The 15,752-nt window shown below is 40.1% G+C and overlaps 1 protein-coding gene across 3 annotated transcripts; it reads right to left on the bottom strand.

The window, feature by feature from the left end:
• Window positions 1–203: 203 nt before the first annotated feature.
• Window positions 204–13,750, bottom strand: mdm4 (MDM4 regulator of p53). 3 transcript variants are annotated; one of them, XM_036559180.1, is made up of 11 exons: window positions 13,583–13,750; window positions 12,250–12,343; window positions 12,094–12,168; window positions 11,571–11,704; window positions 11,405–11,454; window positions 8,644–8,708; window positions 7,162–7,267; window positions 5,109–5,269; window positions 4,685–4,858; window positions 4,502–4,579; window positions 204–2,433 (listed from the first exon to the last, which is right to left on the bottom strand). In XM_036559180.1, the coding sequence occupies exons 2-11, from the start codon at window positions 12,331–12,333 to the stop codon at window positions 1,870–1,872; spliced, it is 1,491 nt and encodes a 496-aa protein (XP_036415073.1). In that variant the 5' UTR covers window positions 12,334–12,343; window positions 13,583–13,750; the 3' UTR covers window positions 204–1,869. The 3 variants fall into 3 exon arrangements, with proteins under 3 accessions (XP_036415073.1, XP_036415071.1, XP_036415072.1); XM_036559178.1 differs by having other exon boundaries at window positions 4,685–4,873; window positions 12,258–12,343; XM_036559179.1 differs by having other exon boundaries at window positions 12,258–12,343.
• Between the last annotated feature and the right edge of the window lie 2,002 nt (window positions 13,751–15,752).

Raw genomic sequence — 15,752 nt, 5'->3', positions numbered from 1 at the left:
ATGGATGCCACTTGTGTTGAGCAATCAAACGAAGACTTCTCAAGAGGGAAAGCACACAAATTAGACAGTTCACCATAAACTGCAAACAGAGAACAATCTGAGCAATAGAAGGACAAACAGAAGCAACTGAGCACTCCGTTTAGGTACGTAAAACATAAGCTGCACATCTGTGAACAGGACCAGATGGGAGAGAGAGAAATAAAAGAAAAAGAAAAGTATTCTTTTAATGCCTTAACCTTGCATAAACTCTAATTATAGCTAAATGAAGCACTAAAACATGTTTTTTTTTCCCATACAACAGCAGCACTGGTTACAACTTCAAACAAAACATTTTCAAAAGCAGGAAAATGAAAATTGTACACAAAGGGCGAGTTGAAGACAATTAGTCCCTCTAACGCTGAAAGATCTTGAGGTCCTTACAAAGTTAGCATAGGCAGTCGTCTCTAGCACTGAAGCTTCAGCCTCCCCAATACTGGCCTCTTTCTTTCCTGTACAGGTAAAGCCTAAAGGAGAGACTGGGTAAGAAAGGAAGGCACCAAGCAAGAGCGAAGGAAAGGCAGTGTTGGCCCAAATAGGGTCTGATAGATCCTGTGCTTCACGGTCACGGCTCAGTGGTGCTCAGGCAAAGCCAGGACTGAAACTTAAGAAGAAGGTGATGACGAAAAGAAACTGCACTGGAACCAAGCACTGAAACGAGAAGGCAAAGTCATCAACCACCTGACAGCTTTAAGTCTGTTCAATCTGAAAGTGCAGAAGCATCACGAGACCTGCAAGCCACTTATCTCAGCACCTTTTAGCAGAGGCTGCGGTAAATAGGTTTTTTTAGCACACATTTATAATACCACTGGTTTTTGCAAGACCACAGACATTCAGATATTAAAGGATGAACTGTAAAAAGTGCTACTTTCTGTAACCCCAGAAGGCACCAGTCATTCTCAGTGAATAATCGCTAACTAATGAGAACTATTTGAGTACTCTCTGTAAAATAACCAAACACGACTGTGGTTGTGTCTCACAATCAATGTGCTGAACTAGTCAATCTAGACAGCAAACTCAAAGATAACACCCTGAACTGGTTAACTATGTTAATAAATAAATAAATAAAACAAATAGTTAGCAACTACCAGTTTAAACTCCCTCCACCAAGTGAATTACTGTTACTTTCGGAACAAAACGCATATCTCCTGAAAAGTAATTTTACAGGAGAAGGAAAAAAACATAACTTCCAACTAAGTTAATGGCACAAGTCATTATGGATCATTTATACTGGTTTATCAGTCTTGAAATTTTGACAATGTAAACAGTTGGTCAAAAAAAAGTTTTGTTCAGACAGCAATGTTAGGATACTACAACTGTGTGACAAGCTTCTCTGCAACTACAACTGCCTGTGTTCCATTTTGAAACTCTCCCCCCAACAACAACAAAAAAAAATCCCTTAATAGTAGGGTTGCTAAAGTTAAAGCCATCTAAAAACAAAGGTGATTTTTAAAAGTATATTTTTTGGGTAGGCATTTAGTTATATGGTGTATTCATTGGGAGTTCACGCCTAGTACCAAAACATGCATGCCCTTTCATCACCTTCACCTGACTGAAGCAGCTCAGAAACATGCATCTCTTTGTTACACATGCTGTGCTTGCAAATATAAGAGCAAAAAAATCTGTTTGAGCCAAAGTTCATATAAGACAGAACCTGACAATTCCATTAATTATACTTAATATAAATTTAGATATTCAGTTATGCTGCATTAGTCATGCATTTTTGGCCCAAGGTTTCACGCCTTCTTTAATATTTACAGTATAAGAGCTCTATACACCTTTTGCAAGTGTGTGTGTTTTATACGCAAACCATTGCTCAGCTCCCTGCCTCCATCAGGCAACGAAAGTCTTAATGACTTTCTGGATGATCTGGCCACAGCCAGGACACGGAGCGTGGAATTTGTGCAGCTTTCGTGCGCAGGGGAAGCAGGTGATCAAGTGGGCTGTGCGGCCGTGGATGATGTTGCCGTTGCGGGGCCGGATGCGGCACAGCCTGCATGGCTCCAACATGGCCTCCTGTCGACACTTGGTCTCGCCATCCAGCATGTCCTGGCTGTCCCCTTCCGAGCTCTCCTGGGAGCTCTGCAGCGGCCGGCAGGGGGCCTTCCCCTTGGCTGAGGAGGAGGAAGGGGGGAGGTTGCGGGCGACCTGGTGTGAGGGGAGGATGACGGGGTCCGACACGGTCCTCAGGCAGTCAGGCACGTCGATGCCGTCATCCTCATCTTCATCTTCAGGGCCCTGGGGGTGGGAGCTGCAGACAGGTATGTCAGGGACTGAGATGGAATGGACCAGGCGGGGGCAGTCTTTGTACCAGTCCTTGCGCAGGGCCCAGCAGCGCATGCAGTAGCGCTGCAGGGGAGAGTTGAATTTGCGGCATTCAGTGCACTGCCATGCATCCTGCAGCAAGAAGAGATCCTTGGTTTAAAGCCACACAAGTAAGCAAATGTGATAGAAAAGAGACAGGTAGAAGTAGGCTTGTGGCAGTAACAGAATCCTCTTATTCGTGTAACCATGTGGTTAATAACCGTGTTAAGCTAAACAGTTAAACGAAGAATAATTTCCACAAAGTATCTACACAACTTTGAGACTATCCTAACACATAAGCAGACACACACACACAAAGAAAGTGATAGTGGGTGAGTTGAAGCTTAATCTTTGTCAAGAAAATTGTGATTGTGGTATGCTATAAAGTTTAACGATCCATGAGAATGTAATTAATCTACTAACAAAGAATGAAATGGTGACTGTCACACAAACTTTACAGTCAGAAACAGTTTTGTCTGTGGCCACTTAGCCTGATGAGGTTGATCTGCATTAAGTCCCCCATTACGTGACTTAACCGTTACAGGGACAGGGCAGTGCAAAAGCAATTTTACCCACTGTTGCTTTCTAAAACGTATCGCACATAAATGCAGACACGCTTCAAAAACGTATCCCAGAGAGGCTGACTTTCAGAAGTAAATAGGGAGGGGTTCAACACTGAAAGACGGCGCTGGCAAATAGTGCAAAAGAAATCTCATCTACGGTAAATAATGTCATTAAAAGTTTAAGAGAATCCGAAGAAATCTCTGCAAAACCACTATTGGCTGGCTGTAATCTCTGGGCACTGCATTAAAAACAGATGTGATTCTGTAGTGGAAATCACTGCAAAGGTTCAGGAACATTTCCAAAAACAATTGTGGTAACACTTTCTATGAATGTCACGTTTGTAAGCATCTATAAACACATTTATAACATGTTATAATGCATTCATACGACATTATAAACATGATTATAAACATTTATAAAAATGAATTACACTTTATAGTCATGTTTATTATACATTATGAATTGTTAATATAATGCAGTAGTGTTGATAAAATGTTATACTGTCAGTGCCAAAGAAGTCAGTCCCAGCTTGGAGAGCGTAAAGACAAATACCAAGCTAACGGTGGTGTACATTGACTTTCCCATGTTGGGTAAAACACTGATGGCAGCACTAGTGTATAATCTGACATTTGAAGCCTGTAATGTGCTTTATTGTGTATGTTTTAGTGTTTCAGTAAATCCTTCTACTTGTAGCCTCACCCTTAACACTGGAGGAGGCTTTAGTACAGTATGCTTCACTTTACTTAGAGCTGACAAATACAACTCATAATAAGCATGGCTATAATGTGTAATGCATTTTTATAAATATTTATAGCCATGTTTATAATGCCTTATGGATGCATTATAACATGTTATGAATGTGTTTATAGATGCTTACAAAGGTGACATTCATAGAAAGTGTTACCACAATTGTCACCATTGACACAGTTCGTTGCTGCATCCACAAATGGAAGTTAAAACTCTACAATGCAAAGATGAAACCATATATAAACAAGATCCAGAAACACTGCCGCCTTGTCTGGCCTTGACTCAAAATTTGAAATTCTTTTTGAAAATCATGGACACTGTGTCCCCCACACTAAAGAGGAGAGGGATCATCTGGCGTGTTAAGCGCACAGTCCAAAAGCCAGCATTTGTGATTGTATTGGGGTGCATTAGTGCACATGGCATGGGTGACTTGCACAACAGTGAAGGCACTATTAACACTGAATGATATACACAAGTTTTGGAGCAATATTTGACGTCTTTTTCAGGGAAGGTCTTGCTTATTTCAGCAAGAAAATGCCAAACCACATTCTGCACGTATTACAACAGCATGGCTTCGTAGTAAAAGAGTTCAGAAACTAAACTAGCCTGTCTGCAGTCCAAACCTGTCACCACTAAAAACATTTGGCACATTATGAAATGAGAAATAAGACAAAGGAGACCCTGAACTGTTGAGCAGCTCAAATCCTATATGAAGTAAGAATGGGACAATATTTAACTCCTCAGTTCCCAACCGCTTACGGCGTGTTGTAAAATAAACATGGTTGTAGAAGAAAGCACATTAGAAACAATGTGTGAATGCTGTGCTTTCCATACCTCAAAAAACACTTACCTGTGTGGAGATCTCCGTGTCTGTATCATCACTCAAACACTGGGAGTCATCATCTAACTCTTCTTGCATCTGAGAACACTGCATTAAAAAGATGTAAGCAGGAGACCACACAACTGAATACAATCTAATTCCACACAGACATGTCAATAAAAATGAACGTGGTGGTGGAGTGGCACCCTTTACCTCTTTGTCTTCCTTGCTATTCCTCCCTTGCTCTTCTTCCTCCTGAGGGGACTCTGCGTCACTGCCCTGCTCCAGCGCTGCCTCCTTCATCTCCACACTCACCTGCTCACTCTCAGCTTCGTTCAGAAACCACAGATCATCCGTGGTGTCCGAAACAATGGCTGTGTCCTCCTCCTGCCCGGGAGACACCTGCTTCCTCAGTCCAGTTGCATGGAACAAATTACTGTGCTTTCATAGTTTTACACTAAAACTACATATATAAGTGAGCAAAATCTAATTTATTACTGAGTCCTCATGTTAATGCCACAATGAGAAACAATCAAGCAGAATGTTGTCTTTTTCTGTTTTCTACCTTGATTTAATAGATGTCTAAAAAAGCCTGAAAAATCCATTCATTCATTGTGTGTTAGCTTGTCCTTCTTACTTGATTTGTGTGGATGTCTGTTGAGCCATTGCTCCTGCGTGTGTAGTTACTGCGCAGGTTACCCAGAAACCACCAAGGTAGACCGGACAGGTCCCACTCGTCAAGGCTCACATCCAGCTTTGGCCGCTTGCAGGCTGATCTTGGCAACCCATCTAAAGAGTCTGTAGGCAATTTCAACAAATGGGGCAAAAATTAGACACTAAATCCATGTAATGTCCATTGCACTGTCAACAGCTCTGAGTTCAACTTTCTAAATGAAATGATACCTGTCTCACAAAGCATGTTCAATTCTGACAGAGCACAATACTCCATCCATCCTCTCCCAAAAGATGTAGCCACAGCAAGAATGAATGAAAAACAACTATCTGGCTTATGACACCAAACTCATCATGCCATCCTTAACTACTCTAAGGCTTTGCTAAGTAAACAACTGGCTGAGGCTAAACACCTATGGTGTAGTGATGGATGGCAGGGTTTTTGATAAAGGGAGAGAGGAAGAAGGCAACTAGTGAGCGGAAAACAGAGATGCTGTCCTGCCAGTAGAAGTGACAGGGCTCCTGACTCAGTTTCAGCTGCACAAAACCTAAAAATGCAACTGCAGTTAACAACTTTTGCCATTGATCCAGGTTTAGATACTCAAGCAATGATTAAGCTTCCGATTCATACTATGTAAACATAAAGAGGGTAAAGCAATTGTACTAGTGCAATGCAACACTGTCAGTGTTGCAATGGTGTTACCACTGCAGCCCTTTTATATTCTTCATATTTATGTGGTAAGATGCCTTGTTTCTCCACTAAATAGCAATAATTTTCTATGTTTTTGCTTCAGAATTTTCAATATAAGAAGTCATGAAAGTAAAAAAAAAAAAAAAGGATTCTTGATACGAAAATTAGCTTCTGTCTAATGGTATACGTTCTCAGCTCAGAACTATGAGCTGTGTGAACTTCATGCTCCACCAGAGGGCAGTGCAGAACCACTGTCTTACATCTAGGTCAAAGTTTATCTGTTTAGTTCAAAAAAGAAGGCATAGAAATTCTGTTGCAGCTGGCTACAGCCTTCCGCATACCAGAGGAGAAGCACTGTAACAGCAGAGGGTCCCTCACAGGCACCAGCTAGCAGACAGTACAAATCGCATCTACAGCACATAGGAAGTGTTGCAGAAAAAGCGCTAAAACATGAACCTCAAGTTCATTTTATGCTTTACTCATATAAATTTAACAGAATATTAAATAAACTAAATGTCATTTATTGCATTTATTAGATTTAGTCTCAGCTAAGTAACCATTCACAAACTCGTTTTTGAGCTAAAAGGTATGAGGTGAAATGCGATGCGACTGAACTAGTAACGGTAGCCAAGTTGATAACAGTCGCTTAACATTTGTCTATCTTAAAGACTTTAGATGGTCACCTTTCTCAGTGCAAATATCAAATCGCATGTCATCTACTATAGATTTGTTGTCTGGTTCTGGGTTTAATATAGTACAGTAACAGAGAGGGATTGTGTGTTTCCACCTCATTTGGCCAGCATGTGGTAGCCTGTAGGCTTAAGAGTCCTATACTTTTTTATTCAAATAAAGCATTACCAATTTGAATATCAAATTTAACTGAAATGCCCAACCCTACCACGGAGCAGGTAAAGCCTACAGCAGCAGTGTCCAATCATTTCAACAAAGCAAAAGGACATGATGTAAGGGTTTGACACCAACTGATTACACAAATGTAATCAGGTGTCTTCCTGCTTGGTTAGAATAAAAACCCACAGCCACACTGGCCCTCTGAGGATAAGGTTGGACACCCCTGGCCTACAGCATAACTTCCTATCTGGTTAAAAAAAAAATCCACTGTTGTGAGACAAAAATAACTAAATACAAATCCAGAGTTAGATCAAGGTAAGTTTAATGCTAGCTGGCCAAGGAATAATCACGCTTTGTGGAATAAGTCCCAGGTGTCATAATCCTTGACTGTCACTCAAAAAATGTCTTTTTACTGAAATAATTAAGAAATGTACAAATACATTACATGCTGCACATGTGTGTGGGTGTGTGTACATACCGTCATCCGCATCCCGCGGTCTGCGCTGTGAGGAGTTCTGTGTGGTGCAGGCACTGGCACCGCCAGCACTAAAGCCCTGGCTAGAGCTACATGTCCTGCTAGACACCTACACAGCGAAGGAGAGGCTGGATTAGTGCCTACTGCAGTAGTGTGGTAACAGGCAGAACAGCAGCTCCTCCACTGCAGAGGCCTTGTTATGTGGCTACAGAAAGCCACACACACAGGGGACAGAGGGAAACGGGAAATGGGAGAAAGGGACCTATGTTGTAGGTTTCAAATGCCAAACAAACCCTCAGAGGATCAAAAATACCATACAGCTTTACTCCTAAAAACACTGCTGCTAATGTCAGAAGAAGAAGGCAGTAATTTAAAGCACACACATTAATCTGATCGCCTAGCAGCATTCAAGAGATGTTAAAAAAAATTGTTGTTAATACTATCAATGCACTGCGTCAAGTGAAATATGCAACTCAAAAGTGGCCACACCTTTCAACAGAAGTGCATACCATGCAAATTTTTGCTGTTTTTCAAGTGTTCTTACATTCTAAACACTGCACTAACCATCCCCTCCCAAAAGGTGTGGCCACTGTAAGCATCAATAAAAGAATAACTGCCAGGCTCTTGACACCAAACTCTCTCTTTCATCACCCATCCCAGATTCTAATCTACACCGTGACACTCCTGAGTGAACCCCTGGCCATGGCAAATTGCCTAAGATGTGTTAATGGATGGAAGGGTGTGGGATAGAGGGGGATAGGATGGAGAAGGCCAGTGAGTGGAAAAAAGAGCTGCTGTCCTGCCGGTAGAATCGACCAAGCAGAGAAGGAAACTCTGAGTGACAAACAGAGACAGGGACTCTGTTTCCCCATTAGCCAAACTCACGCTGGTGGCTCTTTCCCCTTCCCCAAGACCACCAGGCAAAGCTGGCCATGGGGACGTACAGAGACGGTGCCACTCTGTACAGACACGTCTGATGGAGGCAGCTGCTCTTCCACCCCCTCTCATGGCAAACCTCAACTTGGCTCACTAGCTACCAAAGAGAAATACAACAGCACGCACTGCCTGAAATGGCCTAAGACTATGAGGATTTAGAACTGTAAAATGCATCTTAGCAAATTCAATTTGGCAAGAGACTTTCTTAGGCAACTGATCAAGATAAAATTATTAGCTTATTGAGGATTAGGGCAAAAAAGTTTTCCAATAACAGGCTGAAACAAGTGTCAAAATCATTACAGGTATAATTTTACATAGCACATCTACATCTAACATTATTTTGCTCCTTCCCAGCTCTTTCCAAATATACCTAAACCTCATCCAAATACCTTCACAAATGTATTGACACTTCTGTCAGCCTATGAGTTAAACAGACAGCCAAGCTGAATCATCATTAGGGGTATTTATGATCTCTCTGCTACGACAGCTGTTTGCCATGAAAGGGGCCGTTGAGCAGCGTTTCTCCTATGCACCATGCTGTCGCTTTACCTGACCGGGATCTTCACAGGGAGACTCATTAGAATCCTTGCCGACTGAAAGATTCTTTGCAGCGTCTGCATTTCAAATGAGACATAATAACTAACAAAAAGAAAAAACAAAAAACCTGCCCTTTGTTAACCAAGCACACAGCATTCATTCATATGTTTGAGAGACACTTCATGCCATTAGTCAGATCTGGCAAAAAAAAACTAAATGGCAGAAGAGTGTTAAAAAACAATGTTTCCCCTATCATTAATTAAGCCAAGTGGTCCGCCTGGCTAATGTACAAGTGTGGTGCTGTTGCCCAACCTTGATATTAGGATGTAACTGGTAAGCTAAAGTTGGCTTCCTAACATTTTTTTTTTGTGTGGTACATGCTCATTTATTGGCAGAAATACAATTCTCAATCTATTTTCAAATGTAAAGACGCACTAATTTCAGATTCCAAGTCCTGTGTAGACCCTATCACTGATACTGCAGTGTGCAGCAGAAGTAAGCTGGCTTGTGGCAGAGGAGCAGTGTCTAGATACGGCAGACTTTAATCACAGAATGTTCTGGTTCTTAAAGAAACCAAGTTTTTTTCTGCAAACTGAAAATACAGTTGGGCTAGTTTTACTGAAATACTCCTCAACAGGTAAGAACAAAAGACACTAAACTCAATGAGAAAAACAGCTAGAGCTATGTTAACACATATAAGCGATCAATTTACTTTAGGATTACAGCTACACTATACACTATATATCCAAAAGTATCCAGACACCTCTTCTAATTAGTGAACTCAGCTATTGAATTAGTGAATTCAGGTGCTCCCATTGTTCAGTGTTCAGTGGCACTCAAAGAACTTGCGTAACCTTTATAGAAAAGCACTGCCAAAAGCATGGGACATTCTGGAGCAGCCGTGCATGAACCTGAGGTCTCCCAGTGTAATTTGTCGAGAAGTATAAAGCACAGGGCCATGGAGCAGTGGAACTGCATTCTCTGGAGTGATGGAGCACCATCCAATACCTTTGGCCTTTGGAATGAGCTGGAGTGGCATCTGTAACCCAGAACTAATCATATAATTTATATTTATTTATATTTATATATATATATATATAATATATATATATATATATATATATATATATATATATATATATATATATATATATATATCATGGTATACATACACAAACCAACCTTGTACTTACACTCTTTGTCCATTTTGCTAGCCCCCTTTTACCCTGTTCTTCAATGGTCAGGACCATCACAGAACAAGTATTATGTGGGGGTGGACCATTTTAGCACTGCAGTGAAACGGACATGGTAGTGGCGTGTTAGTGAGCGTTCTGCTGGTACAAGTATATCAGACCCAGTGTTAAACACTGTGTCTACTCACTTGTCCACTCTATTAGACACTCTGACCTTGTTGGTCCACCTTCTAGATGTAAAGTCAGAGACAAGAGCTCATCTGTTGCTGCACAGTTTACAGCACAGTTTGCATTTTTCATCCTCGACTCCTTCATGAGTGGTCACAGCACGCTGCCAACAGGATGCTGTTGGCTGGATATTTTTGGTTGATGGACTATTCTCAGTCCAGCAATGATAGAGAGGCGTTTAAAAGCTCCAGAAGCACTGCTGGGTTTGATCCACTCGTACCAGCACAATGTCAGTGTCAAAGCAGCTCTGAAAACGATCCACTGCCCAAATAATACCAGCTCCGTGAGGCTCCTGACCATGGAAGAACATGGTGAAAGGGGCTAACAAAGCATGCAGAGAAGCAGATGGACTACAGTCTGTAATTGTAGAACTACAATTCTACAATTAGTGCACCTATATGGTAAGTAGACCATGCATGTAGATCGTACAAGGTGTACTTAATGAAGTGGCTGGTTGGTGCATATTTTCTAATAAAACCATTTTAGATGCTCAAGCAAACCTATGAATTTCAATCAGTATACCGCCCACTACCAGACCTGACAATGCAAGTAGTACTTAGTGTTGGTTTTAGGTGCTTTTAACGCTATTCTTACAGGTTTCTATAACAACATGCAAATTATACTGCATTCAGTCTCACATGAATTCTTCAGATATCCATTAACTGACTATAAACAAGCTCCTAATCAATAACTGCACTTCTAGAAAATGTGTAGAGAATGTAAAACTGAACGTACTGACATTAAGCTTATTATTAATGTTTATTATTATTATTACTATTAATGTGTATATTAAACTACTATTAAAATATTTTAACAATTCTGTGTGATGATACTTCTGACAACACCAAGTATACAGTTTAACATGAATGACATCACTTGGCCTGAAAAAAATCTAGGGGAAACACTGAATACTATTCTGTAACCTCATTAATATAATAGTGACGTAACAAGAAAATGTATAGACAAGGTTTAAAACTACAATCATATGCCCCAAACACACACGCTCACACAAAACTTATAAATAAATAAATAAATAAATAAATAAATCAAACAAACAAACAAATGAATAAATAAATAAAAACAAACAAACAAACAAACAAACCAAAAAAATACAAAAATAAAACGTAAATAAAAAAACTGGCAAGGAGGTCAGTGTTGGGGAGAAAAGCAGCAAAATAAAATGATGCCTTGGCTCAGAGGGCAGTACAAAACATGAGCACGTCACCAGAGTTCAATATCTCAAGGATACATGCATACAATCCAAATTCTGATTTACACAATAATCAGTCAGTCAATTTAGATAAATATGTACATATAATTAATGCACTGACTAACACATGCAGTCCACTTACCCGAACAATTCAAAATAAACAAATTCCTCTTCAGCATCTCATAGACAGGGCTGTGAAATAGACAGTAGCCTATTAACTTGTGTTATCAATTTAGGAACACTGCATTAGTTAACTGCTCTTTCCTTTACGTTATACAATTTTCACCTCACAGCAGGTATAAACTCACCTGGGGTTTTTAACAGAAAAACTCTCCACCTCCAACAGCTCTCCAAGTGGGTCATCTTGACAATGCACAATATGCTGTCTCTGTTTATCGTACAATTCCTTCACTATGATGTATTGGCCAAGGTAGTGCATGACCTGTGAAAACCAATGGGATACCTGATTAATATGCAACTGGGGTTATGCTCACACTGCACTGTAAAATCCCAAGTTTAAAAGGGCCCAAATCATAGAAAACATGATTTTTCAAACTTTTAAAAAAAAAACAAAACAGTCTGTTTTTGCAAAACCCACTGCATTTATCTATATCTATATCTATCTATATTTGTATATATTAATGCAAGATACGCCCCCTGTACAGAAGCATCTCAGCTTAACATGGAACAACAACGCCCCACAATTTTAAAAATGCAATGGTTCTCACATCAGTTCTCAGGGACCCCCAGACGGCCCATATCTTTTGCTCTCTCCTTGTGTGATGGAACCAGTTTGAGAACCACTAGACTGGTGCAAAGACTAGTACTAACCTCCTTCAGAGTGAACACCTCCTCCTGAGCTCCTGCTACCCGAAGAATCTGCAGGAGGGGGGCCTTAGGCTGAACCTGTATCACCAAGAAGTTACGTTTTTAAAATTTTTAAGCATTAAATATAAGTAATTTTTCTGCAAAAAACAAACACAAGACAAGCTTACCTGACTTCCCTCTCCCCGGCAGGGCTCTGCATGTTGAGTTTGACCCTGGGTGCAGGGATGATGACAGGGAGGTCATAGCTGGCTAACTACGAAAGAAAAAAAAAGTCGCGTTTTGACTTTAAATCATAATAATCTTACCAGCCATGTTGTCTTGCCCTGGAAAAGCATAAAATGGCAATCGGTCCTGCCTCAGCTAGCTTATAATGCTGGCCACCCACGTTCTACTGTCATCAGCCCACTGACCTAGATATGCTGGACTTTATGAGGCTCCCACTTTCGCGCTTTTAAGCACACTGCTTAATATCCACAAACGTGGCACCTACTATTGACACTGTTCATCAATAATGTCAGTTAGACGCTTAACGGGAAACGAACCTATATTGATTTTGCCTATTTCAGAACAGACAGATGTAACGTTTTAAGTATTCACTGCTCATTTAATAAAGACGTGTTAAGCAATCTGCTCCTATTTTCGATAACGTTAGTTACATCAGATCTAATCAGAAAACCACTTTTCATTGGAGAAAATGGGCTTGGTTCCTATGTCCAGGGAGACAGAAACGAGACAGCCGTCACAGCTAGCGGGGCATTTCATTCTCCACACTTAATCTCTCGATTACAAATCATGAGAAAAATAAAATATAACCACAATTTTATCATTGTGAATAATAAAAGTACTCATGGAAAGTAAAGCTTGACTGTAGAACTGAGATCTGTGGCTACGGATAAACCTTTCAGAATGAAGAGGAAAGTTAACCTAGCACGCGCCGCTACTCTGTCTGAAACAGATGCCGTTACGCTAACGTTAGGCCGTTATACCTTATCTATAGCAGATACATCAACAACTAACGTTAACGTTGAAAACGAGCCATTGATACGTGATCCGATGCTAAACAGTTAGCTAGTTAGCGTTAGCTACTGAATCGCACTTACCACCTGTCACCTAACAGCTGGCTAATGTAGCGAGCTACTTAGCCTGGTTAGCTAAGTTACATTCTGAGTTGAAAGCTTCCCGAGCTTGCTAACTTAATGTTAGTTATCCGCGGTTACGTAAGTATTATGAAACGAAATAAAACGTAGCTAATGGCGCCTGCGGACCACGTTAAATCTTTAAAGTTTTTCTAAGTTTTACCTTGGTTAGCTAATAGCCTAGCTAGCCAACTAACGTGAGCGCTAGCTAGCTAGATAACCTCGCTCCCTAACCTAGGAGCATAAAACCTACTAGTTTGTTTACACGCTAGCTAAGCTAGCTATTTAGCTAAAAAAACGGTCGAAATATAGCCTTTCAACGATACCAGCGATGCAAGTAAAGAAAAACAACTCACCTTGGAATTAGTGAAGGGTTACATTGTTGGCACTCTCAAAGCAGTCCCACGGATAATGAAAGAGGCTTCTGTATATTGTTTCTAGCCAGCCTATGCGCATCTAGCCGCTTACTAGCTACCATTGACGTGGTGCGGCGCATGGACGTAGGCGGTTGCAAAAGAATAGATTCACAAAGAATCGATTCACAATTCCATAGATCCGAAGTGTAAGAATCGAGTTAAAAAAAAGACTCGGCCCTTTTTCTCTTCAAAATAAAAGCGTCCAAATAGAAAACTATATTTCACTGGTTGATGCAACAATTAAAGGAAAAAAAAGGAACAAATCACTCTCAATATATTTCAAATCCTAATGGCTTTATTTATTTATATATTTATATATAATATATTATATATATATTTATATATAGTTTATATAACTTTGACCTCAATTGCTTGATTATCATTTTTTCCTTTGTTCTGTTAACTTCAAACGACAGGACATAAAGAACAAGGCATTCCACATGATCATATATTACAAAAGAGTAAAGAAAAATTTGAATGTGTGCACATCACACGCATACATACATACATACATAATACACTTGCGTTTTGTTAGTATAAAGTGATGAAAAATGGGCATGACTGTGTCCACCGAGACAAGAGAAAAAGCGCAGACAGAAAAAAAAAGGAGTGGGTGGGTGGGTGGGTGTGTGGTAGGGTGGTAGGGAGAGATTGAGATAGAAAGACTTGACAGGAGTCATTAGGAGATAATAAATAATTTTATAAAATAATTCTATTCAAAATCAATAAATCTGTTGCATAGTTGGAAGCAAACAGGACTGACAATTTGGCATGATAAGGATTTATATTTACAAAAAGGGAGGTGCTATGGGGAGGGTTTAACAAATGTTATATTTTTGGCAGCTGAAACACACACCGACAAAAGATGCCGTTTATGACTGGCAATAGGCTATATGTAACCATTTGAATATACACACATACACACAATCTAGCTGAGGCCTCTCTCCTGAAGTAACAATGATTTACGAAAAAGTTAAATGATAATTTCACTGGAGTCAGCTGTGCTCGACTATGCTCCATGGATCGGACTTTATCATTTATTAACAGATTCAAACACATGTGGTGACTTAGTGTCACCTTGTAGCCCTTAAGGTTTGTATTACAGATTCTCTGTCATCTGGACAAGACTGGGCAGATGTAGCTGGACTGTAAACAGAGAGACTGGGGCAAAAAGTATCAGAGAAGTTGCCCATCTAGCACATAACCGGCCACACGAAACAATCAGAAAGCACTTTTGTCTGAAATCACCCAGCTTTTTACTAAGAATGCTCTTTTTTTTTACAGCAGCATTTAAGGCAAATGCAGCTGCCCACTTTAACCTAAAATGAACTTCATCGTTCAATCTTGGCTACTCAACCAAGCAAATCTTCAATTTCTCAGGCAACTGACACAGTGGTATGTTTTGCTCCATGCCGTTGAATGGCACTTCAGTGATTGGGAGGACAGCACACTGGAGGATTAAAAAGTATAAGACATTACATTACTGTCTCACATTAAATGTGCCACCACCGTGGCAAATGTAAACAGATGACTCGGCTCAAAAGTATGGTGACCTCTCTGACATGAATCTCAAACAGTAAGAAAAAAGAGAGGATGTAAACCAAGACTGCAAATTCCTCCACTGTAACTTCCACAGAGACTAGCCTGCAATTCACAATCTAGTGAAGACTTTTGCCACACTGAAAAAAGTGATGTATTCAGTTCAAGTGATTCAAATGTGCACATGAACAAATTACATGAGTATCTTATTTGCCTAATTTTGGCCATAATTGTGTTGATGTGGAAATGATGGAGACCTTTGAATCAAGCAAATTCAATGCATCATTTTTTGTCTGTGCAAGATCTTCAAAGTAGGCTTAAAACTAATGTGAAAACTCCTGGCTATTGGATGTCCTTGGACATTTAATTTCCTTTGTACTTCATGCTTTTCAGCTTTTTGCCTTTTCAAATATTTTTCCTCTCATTCTAATCCAGAAATGTTTGCACTTTCTGGGAAGAAGAAAGTACAAAGTTATTGAAGTCCCATCCTGCCTTCAGTTCTGAACTACATGTTTTTGCCTCAGACTGAAAATGGCCATTTACAGAAAGGCATGCATCACAAAAACAAACA

This window comes from Colossoma macropomum, unplaced genomic scaffold (genome assembly GCF_904425465.1).
Source record: "Colossoma macropomum unplaced genomic scaffold, Colossoma_macropomum, whole genome shotgun sequence".
In the NCBI taxonomy this organism is placed as follows: Eukaryota; Metazoa; Chordata; class Actinopteri; order Characiformes; family Serrasalmidae; genus Colossoma; species Colossoma macropomum.
The sequence above is the reverse complement of the archived record's forward strand: the minus strand, read 5'-3'. Positions and strand labels throughout refer to the sequence as shown.